The sequence below is a fragment of the Mastomys coucha genome, unplaced genomic scaffold, assembly GCF_008632895.1.
Source record: "Mastomys coucha isolate ucsf_1 unplaced genomic scaffold, UCSF_Mcou_1 pScaffold12, whole genome shotgun sequence".
Classification (NCBI taxonomy): domain Eukaryota; kingdom Metazoa; phylum Chordata; class Mammalia; order Rodentia; family Muridae; genus Mastomys; species Mastomys coucha.
In genome coordinates this window covers 94095861-94114750 of record NW_022196894.1, presented here as the reverse complement: position 1 = coordinate 94114750, position 18890 = coordinate 94095861, and the positions used below count along the sequence as shown (strand labels likewise).

The window sequence follows — 18890 nt, the reverse complement described above, 5'->3', positions numbered from 1 at the left end:
TGCTATGAACATGGTGGAGCATGTGTCCTTATTACATGTTGGAGCATCTTTTGGGTATATGTCCAGGATTGGTATAGCTGGGTCCTCTGGTAGAACTATGTCCAATTTCCGGAGGAACCGCCAAACTGGTTTCCTGAGTGGTTGTACCAGCTTGCAATCCCACCAGCAATGAAGGAGTGTTCTTCTTTCTTCACCTCTCCAGCCATCTGCTGTCACCTGAGTTTTTTATCCTAGCCATTCTGACTGGTGTGAGGTGGAATCTCAGAGTTGTTTTGATTTGCATTTCCCTGATGACTAAGGATGTTGAACATTTCTTTAGGTAAAGCCACAGTAATTTTATTTCAAGTAAGGTAGGTTGCCTGTTCTTTCCATCTTTGTAATGAGACTTAAAGGAAATATGCTTAGCTTCAGAATTACAGTTGAAGGCCCTGTTTTCCAGTTTGTTGTGGTGTCCACAGGTCTAGCAATAATTGCATACATCTGAAACACTTCAGTTCTAAGGTCTTTGAATGCATTTATTGACCTGGTAGGTTCAAGGTAGAATAATGTGAGTTTACTTGGAACAGTGTTGTATGTCAGTACACTTTATAATTTCAGTGGGTTTGCAGGCTCTGAGTGTTGCAGGACTTTCTCTGTTCAGTCACATTAGGGCAGTGTCAGAGCTGTGATTGAACAGGAAGAGGGAGGTGGAGTGAGGAGTTTGGGGCAGAGACAGGTCGCATGAGGGAAAAGGAGGAGGAGAAGCCAACATGGAGGCAGATGCACACAGGAAGATGATCCTGATCCCTCATGGTTTTAAACAGCCACAAGTTGCTAAGATTTTTACAAGGTTAGAATATTGGGATAACGCTTTTATTATTATTATCAGTTGGCTCTGAAATTACTGTCTTAGCATCTTGTAATTGTGATTTTAAATATACATAAATCTAACTGGTTAACTATAAGCTTAAGAGTCTTCGTTATACCCGGTAACTAGGCGTTAAGATAGCTGATGATGGGGTGTGTGGGTGTTACAAGGAAGTGAGATGAACTCACTAGCTGGAGAGCTGGGAGTGTTCTCACAGTGGTGAGAGCATGCCGAGAGGGACTCGCTGGGACATAGTGTTGATGCCTTCCAGTACCGACTCTCAGCAGTGGGAACAAGGACTGGCAAGGCAGGAGAGGTGGCAGGATGACTTTTTTTAATATTTCCAGCAACACTGAGGAGATCATTTGAGAACTCTAGTTAAGAGCTCTTGCCCTGTAAGTGGGCCTTAGTATTTAGAGATTGTGTAAGTAAGAGTGTGTATGTAAGGCTTGCCCATTATATAAAGGTCTGCTTGCCTAATTGTTTTTAGAAGAATGTTACATTGTGAGACTGGTGCAAAGTCTGTCTATCCCTGTTCTGTCGTTCTGTGGAGAGTGGAGACTTTCACTCCTCAGCTTCAAATTGTGTTTGCTCCAAAGTAGTCCAATTAGAAGGTTTTTAGTGTTTTAAAAAGAAATTTATGCCAGGTGTGGTGGTGCACTCCATTAATCCCAGCACTTGGGAGGAAGGACAGGTCGACTTCAAGAGTTCAAGGCCAGCCTAGTCTACAGGTTAAGTTCCAGGACAACCAAGGCTGCACAGAGAAACCTTGTCTTAAAAAACAAAACATCAACAACAAAATTTAATTATGCTGGAGAGATGGCTCAGCAGTTAAGAGCACTGACTGTTCTTCTGGAGGTTCTGAGTTCAATTCCTAGCAACCACATGATGGCTCACAACCATTTTTAATGGAATCCGATGCCCTCTTCTGGGGTGCCTGAAGAGAGCAGTGGTGTACTATGGTGTTCTCTTATACACTAAATAAATAAATAAATCTTGCCAGGCGGTGGTGGTGCACGCCTTTAATCCTAGCAGTTGGGAGGTAGAGGCAGGCGGATTTCTGAGTTCGAGGCCAGCCTGGTCTACAGAGTGAGTTCCAGGACTATACAGAGAAACCCTGTCTCGAAAAACCAAAAAAAAAAAATTAATTATGTGCGTATTTTTATGTGTGGGTTTGCTCTAGAGTCTAAGCTAGAGGAGGGCACCAGATTCCCTAGAATTGGAACTACAGATGGTTGTGAGTCACCAGGGGTGGGTGTTGGGAACCAAACTGAGGTAGTAGTCAGTGTGAACTCTGAACTGTCTCTCCAGCCCCCAAGTAGATGGTCTAATGACTGCCTCAGTGGTGAATTCTGGGTTAACTTCGGTTTGAGTAGGAAGTATAGTTCAGCAGATGCCGCTTCATGTGAACATTTCTCTCCACAGCATTTCTGTCAGCATTTGTTATGAACTCAGGAGTCTGGGAAGAAGTCGGCTGTGCGAAGCTCTGGAATGAATGGTGCAGAACTACAGACACTGTCCATCTGTCCCCTACAGATGTTTTCTGTGTGTTTTATCAACTGAAATCAGATCCCTCGGTATGTGAGACTTGACTTAATATTTTTAAAACATGGTCATGTAGACACAAGCCCTCTATAGTAAGCAGATTCTCATGCCAGATCTCTCCTCTGCCACCCAGGATATTCTCTGTCCTGATATTCATTTCTAATGTCTCAGTGAATTTTGGGCCTCATTCTTAAATGTTAGAATCAACAGATGAGCAAACTGCTGTGTTACCACTTCTATTGCTATAACAAATGCCTAAAAAGCAATCATCTTACAGAGAGAAAAGGCTGACTTTTGACTTGCATGTTTGGAAGTTCCAGTGCTTGACTGGGGCAGACCCTTTGCTTGCAGGCCTGCTGGGGTGGGGAGAGCTGGTGCCTCATGGGAGGACTGTGCAGGGGTAGCACAGTCCAACCCAAGGCCTGGAGCAAAAGGGAGAGATGGATGCCACACCTCTAAAGGACACAGTGAATGACCTGAACACATGGAGCCTCTGGGGGATTTTGTCTTCATAGAGCGATGTCACTGGTATTTTGGAGGTGCTCATATGAAGACCGGGCCAAGTGTGTGTGCATTTTACGTGAGAACTCTTGAAATGACTCTTTCAGGTTTTTCTCTGTCAGTGTAGCTGCTACATTGCTGAGGATCAGCAGTTTCAGTGGTTGGAGAAGGTAAGAGGAAGAAAATCCGATTCATGAGTCAGGTGTGTTCTGGCCATTCTTAGGGCTGGGGTCTTGTCACTTAGATCTTTGCAGTCAAATATTAGATAAGAATTTGTTTCTTTAACAAAATATTGTAGGAGTTATATTATGTAGTGTTTTTTTGTTTTGTTTTGTTTTTTGTTTTTTTAAAGTTTTTAGCTAAGTGATGGTGGTGCACGCCTTTAAACCCAGCAAGTTCCATGATAGCCAGAGCTTCACAGAGAAACCATCTCAGAAAACCATGCAATAGGAAAAGGGGGCAATGAAGTAATAAAGTAAAAAACAAAGTTCTGGGAATGTAGAAATAAAGTAAAATAAGGGGGCCATGTCCCAGCGCCTGTAAGCAGCAAGCAGTGTGGAAACAAAGTTTTACGGTAGCAAGCAGCAGCTTCAGCCATTTGGCTAAGTGTTTTCTGAGAAGCACTAAGACGCTGTGTTCCAGAGACAGCCAAGGGCATGCTGTAAAAACAAAGTTCTGATGGTCAGGATGTTGAGACAGAATGACCAGGCCATTCTGACTAAGCTAAGTAAAGCCAAAACAAAAATAACTGGTGGTCGCAATGACGTGAAGGTCCATGAAAACAAGACTAGCAATTCTAGAAAGAACCCCCCAGCCCCTCCCTGTGGTGAATTTAGAAAAAGACCACAAACTGTCACCCTGACCTTGCTGACCACAATCCCCCTAACACCTAGTTACTCAGCCCCTCCCCAGGGACTTTTCAAGGCCAGGTGCAGAGCTGGATAGGGAAGTTGTCTGACTAAGCCAAGAACAGCCCCCTGAGCAAGCCAACCAATGCCTGATGAGATCCTTTGTCCTGTGTTCCACCAACCAGAGTAAGCCAGCTAGCCTTGTTGTAGAAATCTGCCCTCTGTAAAGTATAAAAGATGTGTGTGCTTTCTGAGTTTGGGGTTGACCCCGCCTGTGAGGATCAATAAACTATTGCAACGGTCTATCCTCATCTGTGATCTTTGGGTTGAGCCAAGTTTACTACAGTGCACGCCTTTAATCCTAGCACTTGGGAGGCAGAGGCAGGTGTATCTCTGGGAATTCAAGGCCAGCCTGGTCTACAGAGCAAGTTCCAGGATAGCTAGAGCTACAGAGAGACCATCTCAGAAAACCAAAATATAAAAAAAATTGTTTAAAATGAGCAGCCTAGCAAGATAACTAGCATTGGGTCAGATTCTGCTGTCACCATCACAGAGGGATAGTACAGAGGAAAGCCTCAGGGGCCTTGAGGGAGTGGCCACCATTCACTACCACACTCCCAAGTACCACACCTGTATTTCTTAACATTAGGTGTGGATACAAGACCTCATTTTGGAAAACTGAATGCAAGGACTTAAGAGACATGGTGGCACTCACTTGGGCTAGTTACTTTTTGTTGTGAAAAAATATATCAACAAAAAGCAAAGTAGAGGAGAAAGTGGTTTATTTCGGTTTATACTTCTAGAAGACGAAGTCTGTCCTGGTGGAGAACACATGACAGCAGACAGGGAAGGCATAGTGTCAGGAGTTTGGGGGCTGGCTGATTACAGGAAATATAGAGTGAATCGGATGTGGAACATGGTATTAACCATCCAAGCCTGCTCCTGGTGACATACTTCCCCCAACAAAGCTGCACCTCTTGAGTATTCTGTAACCTTCCCCAAGAGCACTGCCAGCTGAAGACCAAAAGTGTTCAGCTTCACTGGGCCACGGAGTACACTGCTCTGTAGGAAGGGATCTCGGATGTGCTCTTGTGACTTTATTCAGGGTGGCAATTACAACTGCTACAGTGTTGTATATCACATGGATCTCGGGCACTGCCATCTTCAGGTCACAGATAAGAAAATGAGGTGAAGATTGCATAGCTAGACCTCAGAGTATGGTCACAGTGGCAACGAAGCGAGACCTCAGAGCATGGTTATGGGCAGCAAAGCCTGCGCTCCATCCAGTCTGCTGAACGCTTGCAACATGAAGTGTTGCTGTCTGCTGGGGGGTGAGTTACTAGAGCAATGTTTATGGTGAGGAAAAATTCAGTATAACATAAAATCCATGTTTTCTTAGGTTTTTGGCTTCCGACCCAGAAAGAACATGCAGGTAACAGTTCTTACATGCCGGCACATCACAGAATATAAGACCTCTGAGTCTACCTGCAGCCTTTCTTCTCCTTTCCTGAGAGCCCTAAAAACTCAGAAATTCAAAGATGCCGTGTGCTGCCCACTGCTGGAACAGCCGAACATTGTGCATGACCTGTCTGCGGCAGGTGGGACTTAAGGTCACAACCTTCACACTCTGTCACAGGCTTTATCGATGGCTGTTGCTTTACTTTTTGAAGTACTTTGTCAGTGATCTTCATTGCTTTTGATTCTTTGGGGCTGTACTGTCTGCGTGGGATAGTCAGCTTAATTTTAGGATACCCTGGATTACAGTGGTGACAGCAGCTTAGGTTCTCTGCTGCTGTACTTCTTTTCTGCTTTGGATTCTTCAATCTCAGTGTGGAACCCAGTGTTAGATGTAGATTGTTGGTGTGTAAACGTTGGCAATTTAAATTGTCAAAGTAGAAAGTTTTGGATGTTGAAGCTTGGTTGTTAATCTTTGTTTTTTAAAACATTTATTTATTTTATATATATAAGTACATTGTTGCTGTCTTCAAACATGGTTGCGAGCCACCATGTGGTTGTTAGGAACTCAGGACCTCTGGAAGAGCAGCCCGGTGCTCTTAACTGTGGAGCCATCTCTCCAGTCCCTTGGTTGTTGTTCTTAACATTTTTATCATGCTTCTTATGTACAGGTTGCTTCTCTTGTGACAAAATATCCAGCAGAAGTGGTTTATGGGAGAAAGAGTTGTTCTGGCTTATAGTTGAAGGGGACATATTCCATAATGGCGGCCAGAGCTGAGGCCACTGGCACATTGCATTTGTATGAGGAAGTAGAGTGAGGTGAATGCTCACTCTTTATTTAGTCTGTCCCTCTGCCTTTGGAATTGTGGCTCCCACAGTTGAAGAGGGTCTGCCCACCTCAGCTAACCTAATCTAGATGACCCCTCAGGTATGTCCAGAGGCTTGTCTCCCTGGTCATTGTAGACCCTGTCATGCTGACACTACTGACCATTGCAGCACTGCTAGTACACATTATGTCAGAGCACAGTGCCGTCGTTTTCAGTGCTGTGCCTCTGATAAATGCATTTTTAAGCATAATGCTTTGCCTTTTGTGTTACAGTTCCTAGTATGAGAAAACTAGTTCATAGTATGTGATATATATTACTCTTTGTGCCTCCTTACAGAGGGCAATATTCTAATACTTTAGTTCTTGTAATTATGATAGGATGTTCAGAAAATGAAAAATAAAGGTAATACTTACAAAATATTAGGAAGGGAGTTGGTTTAGAAAGAAGATATCAATAATTGGGTCAACGTAATAGTAGGTACCTTGATTAAAAGAGGCAGAAAGTAGACTTTCTCTCTCCCTCCCTCTCTCTTTATCTTTTTTGTTTTGTTTTGTTTTGTTTTTTTGAGACAGGGTTTCTCTGTGTAGCCCTGGCTGTCCTGGAACTCACTCTGTATGTAGACCAGGCTGGCCTCGAACTCAGAAATCCACCTGCCTCTGCCTCCCAAGTGCTGGGATTAAAGGCGTGTGCCAACACCACCCCGCTTGAAAGTAGACTTTCTCAAAACAGCTTTTATTATTTAAAAGTATTTAACTTAAAAATCTTGTCATAGAGCTGGGCAGTACTGACACATACCTTTAATCCCAGCACTCAGGAGGCAGAAGCAGGCAGATCTCTGTGAGTTCAAAGCTGGCCTGGTCTACAGAGTAAGTTCCAGGACAGCCAGGGCAACAGAGAAACTCTGTCTTGAAAAAAACCAACCAAACCAAACCAACCAAACAAACCAAATAAGCTTTTCCTTTGTGTTTTTGTAGTTCTGAGCTACTGTCAAGTGTGGAAAATCTCTGCGGTTCTGTATTTGTGCTACACTGATGTGATGAAGTTGGACCTTGTCACGGTGGAAGCTTTTAAACCTGTACTTTCTTCCAGGAGCTTGAAATGCTTGGTGAAGGTAAGGTTGCAGCTCTCTCCATTCATGACTAAGCTGTTACAGTGAATTGAATGATGGGAAACTTAAACCTTAAGCAGGACAACTTAAACCCTAAGCAGCACGGCTAGAGCTTCACAGTGAGCCACTTAGAACCTGCCGTGTCCCCACCCATGCTCCAACTCATCCTCGGTAACGTGCTTTGCTCCTGCGTGTGCATTAATGTACTGCTGTGACAACCCATGTGCCCTAGTTTTATTTATGTGTGTGTATGTGTGTCAGGAATGCAAGTGCCTGTTGGGACTTCTAGAGCTGAAGTTACAGGTGTTGTTAGTCACTGACCTGGTGCTGGGAAATGAACCCAGGTCCCCTGCCAGAGCAGTAAGTGCTGTTAACTGTGGAGCCATCTCTTCATCCCTGAGTTATTTCAAATTTAGCTTCTCTTATCAGTGGGCTTGTATGGCTAGCCAACTGCATTCTCCCATTTGGCTAAGGGCTGTCTTCCTCAGGGCAGGCAAGAGCTATCTGTTTTAGCTATGGATGATGTTCTCAGTAATTATCAGGACTTGTTTTGAGATTAAAAATCACTTGTCATATCAACCTGAGGTAAACTTTTAGGTTAAATCACTTTTCAGTATTGCTAGTTTTTGTCCTAAAATGGCACCTGGTAGCAGGTGAGATAAGCACTTTGGGAGTCTGTCTCTTGTTGGAGTTAGCCATTCACATGCTGCCTATCCTGGCCTATCCCAGTTGGGATTAGAGGTGTGTGCCTCCATGCCCTGTTGGACACTGTTCTCTTTTTTAACAAATAATAAGTTTGTGAGGGCACAGTGTATATGTGTGGGTGTGTGGTGTAGGTGATCAGTGTATGGGTGTGGGTGTGTGGGTTTGTGGGCATGTGGTGTGGAGGTCTTCAGTGTGTGTGTGTGTGTGTGTGTGTGTATGTGTATGTGTGTATGTTTGTGTGTGAGTGTGTGCAAGTGAAGTCTGGTCATCATTGGGTCCTTCTCTATTGCTCTTCACCTTGTTCTCTTGTGGATTTGGCCAGGCTGATAGGCCTGCCCATCCCAGGAGTCCTGCTGCCTTTGTTTCTCAGCACTGGGGCTATTCGTGCTTGTTGGTATCTCCGGCATGCATATGGTCCCATGTTCTTGGAACACTTCAACTGAGCCATCTCCCTAGCCTCAGTGCCATTGTCTTATAGACTAAATACAGAAGGCCTGAGTTAGTGTGTGGCTTATGGTTGTGAATAGGAGTTATCTTGGGACCCTACTATGTGATCTTCATCTGGATAGCTCCATAGACAGGAGGAGGTGCTGGCTCGTGATGGCAGGCACATGCTGGAAGCATATAGAGTGGCTTGCTTGGAAGGAACAAGAAGTCACCTGCAGAAAAGGCGCCTAAGAGAGGTTCAGTGGAGCTGACTCAAAAGATGTCAGTGGGAGAAGTGAGCAGAGAGGCAGCATGTAGAATGTGAGGAGGGCATGAGCCACCATGTGAGGGTTGTGTGGGTGTGTGTAAGAGATAAGGTTTTGAAGTGCTGCAACTTTGGAGCGTTAGACACTTTTTGGAGGGTTTGAGCAGGGGAATGTGTTAAATGTGTTCTAGTTTGATTTCTGTTGCTATGATAAAGTATTCTGACCAAGAGCATCTTTGGAAAGAAAGGATTTACTTGGCTTTCACTTCTGGGTCACTGTCCATCATTGAGGGAAGGGAAATCAGGTCAGGAACGGAAGCAGGAACCATGGAGGTTTGCTGGTGGTTGCCTTACTCATGGGCTTATGTTCAGGTATTTTCCTCATGCAGCCCAGGGAGTGGTGCTGCCCAAAGTGGGCTGGACCCTCCCACATCAGTTATCAATCAGGACAATCCCCTCAGATATGCCCACAGGCTAGTCTGATCTGGGCAAGCCTATGATTGAAACTTGTCAGCTAACTGAGCCATGTCAAGCTGGCCAGGCCAGTGGATCTGAACCATTGAACAAGGCTAAAGGCAGCTTGTGATGTGGTGGCTGGACTGCATTCGGTGACAACTGTTTTTCTCTTTCCAGAACATTCCTGAAAGCACAGAAATACTGAAGAAATTGATGACCACAAATGAGATTCAGAGCAACATTTACACATGACCCCAAGTGGCCAAGACGTGGTTGTTCCAGGGGCAGTCACTACTGTTTTGTACTTTAGTGTGGCTTGGGATGTTCTGAGGGTAATAAAAATTTTTAAAATTAATTGTAACTTTATTTTCGTAATGATGACATGTCTATAACTGAAAAATTAACAAGTCAGTCATTTTTATTATGTGTTACATGGAACTATTGTTTGGTCATTTTCTTTTTAAAAATTTTTTAAAAAACCATTATTTTTATTTTATTGTATATGTGTGTGCAGTGTCCACAGAGGCCAGAAGGATGCCTTGGGACTGGATTTACTGATGGTGTGACAATGTGTGTGCCAGGGACTGAGCCCCGTCTTCTGCAAGGGCAGCGCTGCTTTAGCTGCTGAGTGTTTTCTCCGGCCCCTCCCTCCCTTCTTTCCTTCTCTCCTTTCTTCCAAAGGTGATCCAAATTTTTGAAAAGCTCTAGATATCAACAAGTTGTATCAACATTGGAAAGTATAGTCAGGTCTAAAAAACTGAGCATATGTGAAAGTTGTTTCCTAGATAAGGAAGGTTCTAGAGATCTGTGAGATTCTATAGATTTTGGTGATTTTGTGGTTAAAAAATTGGTGCTAACTTAATAAAGTCTTACTTCCTCAAAGTGAAACCCAAAGAAATGTGTCCTCTCTTTAGGCAGTGCAGCTGACAGGCTGCTCCTCAGGCTGCCTGTGCCAAGTGTGGTGGTTTGTATAAGCTCAGCACAGGGAATGGCACTATTAGGTTTGGCCCAGTTGGAGTGGGTGTGGCCTTGTTGGAATAGGTATGTCACTGTGGGTGTGAGCTTTAAGACCCTCATCCTAGCTTCCTGGAGGCCAGTATTCTGCTAGCAGTCTCCAGATGAAGATGTAGAGCTCTCAGCTCCTCCTGCAGCATGCCTGCCTGGATGCTGCCCTGTTTCCACCTTGATGATAATGGACTGAACCTCTGAACCTGTAAGCCCCAGTTAAGTGTTGTCCTTATAAGAGTTGCCTTGCTCATGGTGTCCACAGCTGTAAAGCCCTAAGACACCAAGACTCCTTGCAAGTCAGGGAGCATCATCCCTAGCTCTGTGGCACCTGGTGTTAGTTAGTACTAAGATAAAGAATAACAAACCCAGAGAAGCCACAGTACTTCACCAGACACAAGGTGAGCAGCATGGTGAAGCTTTAAGATGGTGCATGCAGGCAAGCTGTTTTTCTCTCCTGTCCCCACCTCTTTTCAGTTATGGAATCCTTATATAGATGTTTACGTGTCCCATTTATTTCTAGACTCAGTTCATTTACTCTTCTTGGTAGTGGTTGGAAGTGAACTAAAGGCACTTTTGGTTTTCTTTGTGTGTTAAGTTTGAGACTGTCTGTGCATCTTGCATTTATGAACATATACTGGTGGCAGATACTGAAGCATTCTATTTACTGAAGTACAGTTTCCACCTGTTCCAAATGCGTTTGCAGGACCACAAGTCGTGTAAGACATGGGGATCTGGTCTCAGCTAGAACTTGAGCCCTGTGCCTGTTGACTTAGCTATATGAGTGTGGCTGCAGCATCAGCCTTAAAGACAACATTTGCAAAAGCTTTGTGATGCTGTTGCTTGGGCCTGTGGTGAGGTGGTATGTCACAGTGTGGTATGTGGTGGGACAAGGACCCTGTATGGTTCCTTCTGCACACCTATGGCCACTTGGGATGTTCCCTACCATTAGTTGACAAGGAAGAGGAGATGAAGACCTGGCTTACAGATGGCATCGCATCAAAGTGGATACTGTACACTACAGACCTTTTCTGGGGCATTTTTGAAGGATGGTAACTATCCCTGTGGGAAGAATTTGGGGCGATGTACCTGGGTTCATATTTTGCATAATAGGAGAATGGCTGATTTGCAAGTCTTTCAGTTCACGGGCTGCCCTGACAGCTTGTCTGGATGGTCAGTGAATTGGAAGGAACATGATTGGAAATTGATAGTAATCAGAGGTGATATGGTGAGATCTCTCCCTCTCCCTCTCCCTCTCCCTCTCCCTCTTCTTCTTCCTCTCCTTCTCCCTTTCCCCCCTCCCTCCCTTTCTCTCTCTCTCCTGTGTCTGTCTCTCTCTTGTCTGTTTTTCAGATTTATTTAATGTATGTGAGTACCCTGTCGCTTTCTTCAGGCACACCAGAAGAGGGCATCAAATCCCATTAATGGTTGTGGTGCTGAGAATTCAACTCAGGACCTCTGGAAGAGCAGTTGGTGCTCTTGACTACTTAGCCATCTCTCTAGCACTGCCCCATCCTCCTCTGGCTTTTTGAGACAGAGTTTCTCTGTATAGCCCTGGCTTTCCTGGTCTACTCTCTGTACTCAGAGGTGATCTCAGCATAGACATCGAATATTCATGTGGGTTTGGAGGTTTCATTCTGGAATAGCAGCCAGTCTCTTGATTCAACCAGTTGACGCACCAAGTGACCTGTAACAGTATCTGGGATACTGTGCCTGGTGCAGCATCCTGGACCTGGCTATAACTACTGCTCAGTGTCATTTCAGCCAGGGGCAGAGACCAATACAGAGTCTTCTAATTCGGCACTACTCCCCGTTGTGATCAGCCAGTGACTTGACAGGTTGATCACATTGTCCCCAGAAATCCTCGACCCTTGAGCCTTCATTGTTTCCTCTGCCACTCAGCATCTGGCCAATAGGATTTGCTAATCTTTTGAATGCAGAAATTAAGGAGATGAGTCCCAGGTGATAATGGCTGAAGGGGAGATGCATCAGCTGAGGTAGAACTTGCTACAGGCTTTGTCAAGCTTGAGGTGTCAGCTCTAGGCAGGTGAGCACAGAGCCCAAAGCAATGGGAGGTCTCAGTTGGAGGTTAATGACGCGGGACATCTGCAGATAGACTGCTCTGTCCAGTGGGCCTTGCCTTGGTAATGCCTAACGAGTGTAGATGGAAGACAGGACCAGGGAATGAGCTCACGGAGCAAGGAGTATATCTGGGCTCAGTGGGGCAGAAGAACCAGGACTGATGTTCACTCTTCAAGGAGCACGCAGGTTGACGGACTGAATTTAGTAATTATTTGAAAGTATAGGATTTGGCATACTTTTGCCAATAAGTTGCTAATTTGTTGGTCTCCCCTTCCCCTAAGTTAGGGTCTCACTATGTAGCATTGGTTGTCCTGGAACTCACCATGTGAACCAGTTTGACCTCACACTCACAGAGTTCCACCTACCTCTGCCTCCCAAACACTGGAATTAAAGGTGTGTGCTGCTCTACCATGCTATAAGTTTCTAATTTGAATGCTGGTGATTTTAAGAAGAGAAAGAAGAAGAAACTAAAAAACAGTTCTAGGTTTTGTCCCTTGCTGTGGAAGCAGACCCTATTGTGATGGGGGTAAGGTGAGTCCTTTTGGAAGCTATTTGTCCCTGAGGGCTCTGTCCATGAGGGCGGGCTTGGTGTGTAGAGCTTGTTCTCTTGCTCTCTCTTTCTGTTCTCTGCTGTGTGAGGGGTGGTGTTCCTCCAATCTGATCAATACTGTTCAGGGTACCACCTTGAAAGTTGAGTCTGGGCCCTTACCAAATGCCCAACCTGCTAGTGCCTCCAAAATCATGACCAGGCAGATTTCTGTTTGCTATAAATTTCCTAGCTTCAGGTATTCTGTTCTAGCAACGTAAGCAAAGCAAGAGAGGACATTTAAATGTAGATTTCTCTCTTTTATGCCAGTGGAGACTCATTTCTAAATCATGTTCAATTCTGACAGCTTTGATTTTGGCCATAGAAGGAGAAAGTGAGAGACCACAGAGGATCCCTGGAAGTCTGGCTTCATGGAGAACAGGTGGAAGTTTTTCAGTTGGGGACTCCCTTGATGAATGAGGCTTTGAGAATAGATCAAATGAACTGAGTGAAGGACCTTCTATAATAGGAAGGACTCATGCTGTCCAGTGGGGGAACCCTGCTAATTAAGGTCTCAGTCTACATGTCCAGATAACTCCTCTGAGTTTGGTACAAAATGGAGGACTCCCATTACCAGCAGGGCTTACCCTTCTTTGAGCCTGAGACCCCACACCCTCTACCTGAGGAAGGTTGAGTAGTCATTGGCAGACCTACAAGTTCAACTTATTCTTTCACAATAAGAATCTAATCAGGGGGGCTGGAGAGATGGCTCAGTGGTTAAGAGCACTTCCAAAAGTCCTGAGTTCAAATCCCAGCAACCATATGGTGGCTCACAACCACCCATAAAGAGATATGATGCCCTCTTCTGGTGTGTCTGAAGACAGCTACAGTGTACTTACATATAATAATAAATAAATCTTTAAAAAAAAAAAAACAACCTACCTGACAACAAAATTATAAAAAAGGAAAAAACTATAAAAGAGCTAGAAGAAAATAAAAGATAAAATAAGAAATATCTAAGCCAGGTGGTGGTGGCGCACGCCTTTGATACCAGCACTTGGGAGGCAGAGGCAGGTGGATTTCTGAGTTTGAGGCCAGCCTGGTCTACAGAGTGAGTTCTAGGACAGCCAGGGCTACACAGAGAAACATTGTCTTGAAAAAAACAAAACAAAAAAAAAAAAAAGAAAGAAAGAAAGAAAGAAAGAAAAAAGAATCTAATCAGTAAGTACCTGGGGTTCTTGGAATGCTTCTCCATACAAGTGAGTCATTCACAGAACTTTAAACTCCAGCCAATGAGACTTTACCCTAAGAAAAACCCTTTCCCACTCTCCAAGGTTCATCATGAACAAAGTGTCTGCACACAAGCTAAGATCTCCTAAGAGTTTCCTTCTGGCCTGGGGAGCAGAGAACACACACACCACACCATCTCATCTGATTCTGTGTAGCTTCTCGATTTAATAATCTAACTTTAGAATGCCCTGGTACTAGGTCTTTCTTCATGTTGGAACCTACTCCTGGCATACTAATTGTAGTTACCACACATGCTTTGCACATAGTAACAACTTCTCTGATGACCTATTTAATCTAAGGCCTCTCTGGCACTGCTTAAATAATCAATCCTAACTGCAAATTAAAGCCTCAGCCAGTTGTCTCCACAAGTTATCTTTTGTTTTTAGTGAAATCCCAGGAAAATGGTGCTCCTTGACACCAAGAAGATGCAAGTGGGAACGTTTTGATGGCAGCCATGCCTTTCCTGACGGCAGCCTGGAGTGGCCTGTGTGTGCTTTGATTCCACTCTAACAGGTTTCGAGAGGGCAAAAGAAAAGATTGGTTGCACAGCCTGGTGTGTGTACTCGTGGGAAACCCTGACTTTCACCACCAGGGATGGGTGACAGCCTTGGCTAATTGAGAAAAGGACAAATAATGCCAGTAAATCGCCCCCCTGCAACTCCATCATCACTTGGAGAAGCTTCATCCATCACAGGGAGAGCTACTGTGAGGACCACGAAGAAGAGAGCTGACTGTTGCTAATGCCTGTGGTAGAGCAGGTGCAGTGTCTAGGCACGTAGGTCTGTCAGATTGCAGGGCGCGCAGAACTGCCTCTCCTTGTAGGACAAGGACTCCTGGCTGGACCTGCCTTTTTTTTTCCCTTTTAAAAATATTTTTTTCTGATATGCCTATGTTCATTGTGTGTGTGAGTGCAGGCATTTAAATGCCAAGGTATACATGTAGAGGCCAGAGAACACTTATGTGCGGGTCCTTCCACCTTGTCTGAGTCAAGAGTCTTGTTCATTGCTGGGTTTCCATATGTTGTTGGCTCAAAATTACCCTCAAAATAGCAATCTCCCATCTCCTGTTGTTCAGTTTTTGTTTTTGTTTTGTTTTTTTAAGAGCCAGGGTCTCACTGTGTAGCCCTGGCTGGTCTAGAACTCACTATGTAGACCATACTGGCCTTGAGCCCACAGAGGTCTGTTGCTTCTGCTGCTTGTGTCTGCCTTCTGAATGCTGGAATATATTTTTTATCACACTTAGGTATTTTGTGTGTGTGTATGGAGCCATCTAAGAGAAGCAAATACTACCAAGTGTCCTTCCTGGAGGTGACACATCATCTCGCAGAGCTGCAGTGGATAAATTCTAAAACTGCAAGGCTTTTAGAGAGTTCATCTCAGAAGTGATTCTTGTTATTATGCTTTCCTGTTACTACTAGATAGCATAATGGTACCTGGGCATTAGTCTACCCTATTGGGCAGATTTTCTGCAGATCAACGAAGATGTATTCTCTGGTAGTAATCGTACGGAGACAAATAGATGATTTCTTAATTTCTAATAATGATTCTATAAAATTCCTAAATTTATACAAACTATCTAGGTAATTTCATGCCCTCTAAGTGTGAAGGCTGTAATTGGGGCTCTTTAAATCTTCATGTGTCATGGGCTAATTGCACTAGGATAGAAAGCAGGCCTGAAACATATTTACAATCAGGGAAAACATTCTTTTTTTTTTTTTTTTTTTTTTTTTTTTTTTTGAGACAGGGTTTCTCTGTGTAGCCCTGGCTGTCCTGGAACTCACTCTGTAGACCAGGCTAGCCTTGAATTTAGAAATCCGCTTGCCTCTGCCTCTCAAGTGCTGGGATTAAAGGTGTGTGCCACCACTGCCCGGCCCGAAAACATTCTTTCTGGGCTGCTTGTGAAACCATTATCTGATAAGTAAAGGTCATAAAACTGGGTATGGACAATTTATTGTAGTTACAAGGGCAAAACATAAAATATTGTCTGGATTTATCTCCACAAAACTTCAGTACTAATGAGACACTAGGCAGATGATTTGCCTCTTCACGAAGCCATGCTAACCTAGACGTAAGAATTATTGATTCAAACTCTTAACCTGTGAAGCTAGTGACAGATGTTTCTTTAGATAACTAGTTTTAATAGGAATACATGTAAACATCTCTGTTGTTACTTCTTATTCAATTTATGATTTGAGTTTATGTTTGAACTTGAAAAAAGATGCTTGGACTACCACATGATCCTGTATGCTGAGAAAATATGAGAACTGAGACAAACGATAATACACAGACAGTTTTTTTTTCCTTTTCTTTTTTCTTTTCTTTTCTTTTTAAGATTTATTTATTTATTTTATGTGTATGAGTACACTGTAGCTGTACAGGTGGCCATGAGCCATCATGTGGCTGCTGGGAACTGAACTCAGGATGCCCTGCTCGCTCAGGGGTAATACACTGTAGCTGTCTTCAGATACACCAGAAGAGGCACCTGATCTCATTACATGTGGTTGTGAGCCACCATGTGGTTGCTGGAATCCGAACTCAGGACCTTTGGAAGAGCAGTCAGTGCTCTTACCCACTGAGCCATCTCTCCAGCCCGGTTTTTTTTCTTAATGACTAGAGAGAGACAGTTTTTTTTTCCTTAATGACAATAGAAAGCAGTTCCCCCTTTCCCTTAGGAATAAAGATGAGAGTCTTTTTTCAAAGCGAATTGTTTTCTGTAAGTGTAACTTTCTTTAGCTGACAAGGAGTTAGTGGACTCCAGCCTCCAGGCAGGCTGGGTTGTGAAGGACCTGCCTAAAAAAAAGAACAAAGAACTTCTTAATGCCCTGAGGTTTAACAATTGGGTGTTAATTGCCAGGGGCCTACAGTTTCTGGCCTCAGGATAACTTAGAGTCAAGAAAGGTAAATATTATTTAATAGTAAGCAACTTTTACTTTTGAGAAACCAAATTTTACTCCCTCTCCCTCCACCAGTGCTTCCTCATGGCTGCTATCCAGAGAGAACTGGTACTTGGGCAGGCTCCCGGCACGTGTGTGTCCATATTTATGGGCATGTGTGTACTACAGTGTACATGTGATAGTTAGAGGACAACCAGGCCTGGAAATGCCCATTTTCCAAATCGGGACATTAAAGCTCAAGGAAATTCCATCCGACTGCCACCCTACCAGTATGGAGAGGACTCAGTCTCACTCTGTGTGGAAATTCCACCCGACTGCCACCCTATCAGTATGGAGAGGACTCAGTCTCACTCTGTGGTCACCGCTGCTTTGCCTTTACTTGTGGATCTAGCTGGTGGAGGAGCCTTTGCCAAGGCTTTCCTGAGCCCTAAGGGACATGGCAGCAGATAGTAGGGACATCTGTGTGCATACAAAGCCACCGTGGTCCTGATGGCCTGTGAATGTCAGGGTTCTGAGGTCTTCAAAGCTGAGACCTGAGAAAGGAGAAACCTCCTGAGGTGGTTGTTGCAGGATCACTGAGAAGAACCAGGTCTCCTGCCTCAGTAGTTTTCTGTCATGTGAGTCACACAGCATCTCAGGCCACCGTTGCCTGAGCATGGCATAGAGCCCAGAACTCAGTTTGATGTTGGCCAGTCAAACAATGTTGTCTGATGTAGTCTTCAAACTTCTGTGTTCTGTCACAGATCCTGGGTATTCTATGGTATTCTGATGTATTTGAACCTCTGGACATACATTCTTCTTGCCTGGATTTAGAAGTTTCCAGAATTGGTTTTCTGCTGTGCTAACTTCTAGCCCTTGGTAGGAGGCTCTGCCAAGCTGGTTTGAAGTCCAAGCCTCAAGCCATCCTGGGAAGGAAATCTCTGGTCCCTGGGTTCAGAAGCGGGTCAGGTCAGGCTGACACTCCTGGCAGATATTCTGGAAGAGTAAGAGAAGCTGAAAGTCAGAGAGCTGGCAGCAGGAGTGCCTGTTAGTGATAAAATGGCCTTCAGGGAGCTCAGCCTGCCAGTCTGTAGAGGCCTTGGCAGAAGTTTCTGCAGCTCCACTGAGGCAGGCCCAGGGTATGTAGTATCTATCCCACCATCAAAGGTAGAATCCAGTGGCTTCAATTACTAGACTCACCTGGCACATTTGACAACATGGTGGGCCTACATAGTCAGGAAGAACAGTTGTCTAGTGGTCTGGCAGCCAGGCTGGTTTCTGGGCTGACCCAGCAGAGGTTGGATTTATGCCTCTGTATTCAGGAGACATGAGCCTGGGTGAAATCCTCAGATTGAGGAGACATTTGGCCCATTCTGTTTACCACACGCCAACATCAGGTACTGTGCCTGACCTAGTTCATGGTAGGACCATAGTCCAGGTGAAGCATGGTACACCTCTGTGTCCTCTTATAGTCTGGCCAAGGCTGGGTGCTGAGTTTTCTCACAGTGGACTGGCTTGGCAAGTGCTCCGAAGTGGAATGTCTCCATGTCATCAAAGGTGGGGCTTTAATGTTTTCGACAAACGACCTGCTTCTTATGTGGCCATGTGGCTGCCAGATGCTGCCCAGGTCTGGAGAGCACTCAGGAATTTTGATGCTTGTTCTCCAGTGGTGAGAAGGCTGGGTTTACGTAAGCCACATGTCTGTCCAAGTTCTTCGTAGTGACATGTGAGATTGTTCATTTATCTTTACTGATAACAGTGAGACCTGATACAAAAACAGCTCAAAATGGAAGACTTTCCATGGAGATAAAATAACATACATCTGAAATGCTCCAAGAACATGAGCTTCAGCTAAATCTTCATTCCATCTCTCTCCACAGGATTCTGTGGTTTCTCAGCCAACAGTCTCTTCCCCACTGCAGACACCTCAGCCTGATTGCCCTGTTGCTTCTCTGACCTTGCTGCACTCTCCTCCAGCACTCCTCAAAGCCCAGTTCTCCAGGTGCAGGGAAGAATCATCTGCAGCCTTTACTCTTAAGGTTTTTAATGCTGACCCTGCCCTCAGTGGTCTCAGTAGCAGGGCCTACTCAGAGCCCAGACTGTGTGAAATGGTCTATTTTAGGGAGGATGAT

At 44.6% G+C, this 18890-nt stretch overlaps 1 protein-coding gene and 1 long non-coding RNA gene across 3 annotated transcripts in view; one reads left to right on the top strand and one right to left on the bottom strand.

Annotated features, from left to right (window-relative positions):
* The window catches only part of Psmg1 (proteasome assembly chaperone 1), a 12707-nt gene extending 2836 nt beyond the window's left edge, over positions 1–9871 (top strand). Inside the window, exons 3-7 of one of the 2 annotated variants that reach the window (XM_031364523.1) lie at positions 2273–2424; positions 3001–3063; positions 5141–5339; positions 6998–7134; positions 9161–9871. In XM_031364523.1, the coding sequence (XP_031220383.1) occupies positions 2273–2424; positions 3001–3063; positions 5141–5339; positions 6998–7134; positions 9161–9235 (626 nt within the window). In that variant the 3' untranslated portion in view covers positions 9236–9871. The remainder of the gene's footprint in view (positions 1–2272; positions 2425–3000; positions 3064–5140; positions 5340–6997; positions 7135–9160) is intronic. The other variant, XM_031364524.1, reaches the window with a different exon arrangement.
* A 6584-nt stretch (positions 9872–16455) lies between these two features.
* On the bottom strand, positions 16456–18272 carry LOC116086179. The gene is made up of 3 exons (XR_004116848.1): positions 17959–18272; positions 17131–17754; positions 16456–16675 (listed from the first exon to the last, which is right to left on the bottom strand). It is a non-coding gene; the product is annotated as an uncharacterized LOC116086179 (long non-coding RNA).
* Positions 18273–18890: the final 618 nt, after the last annotated feature.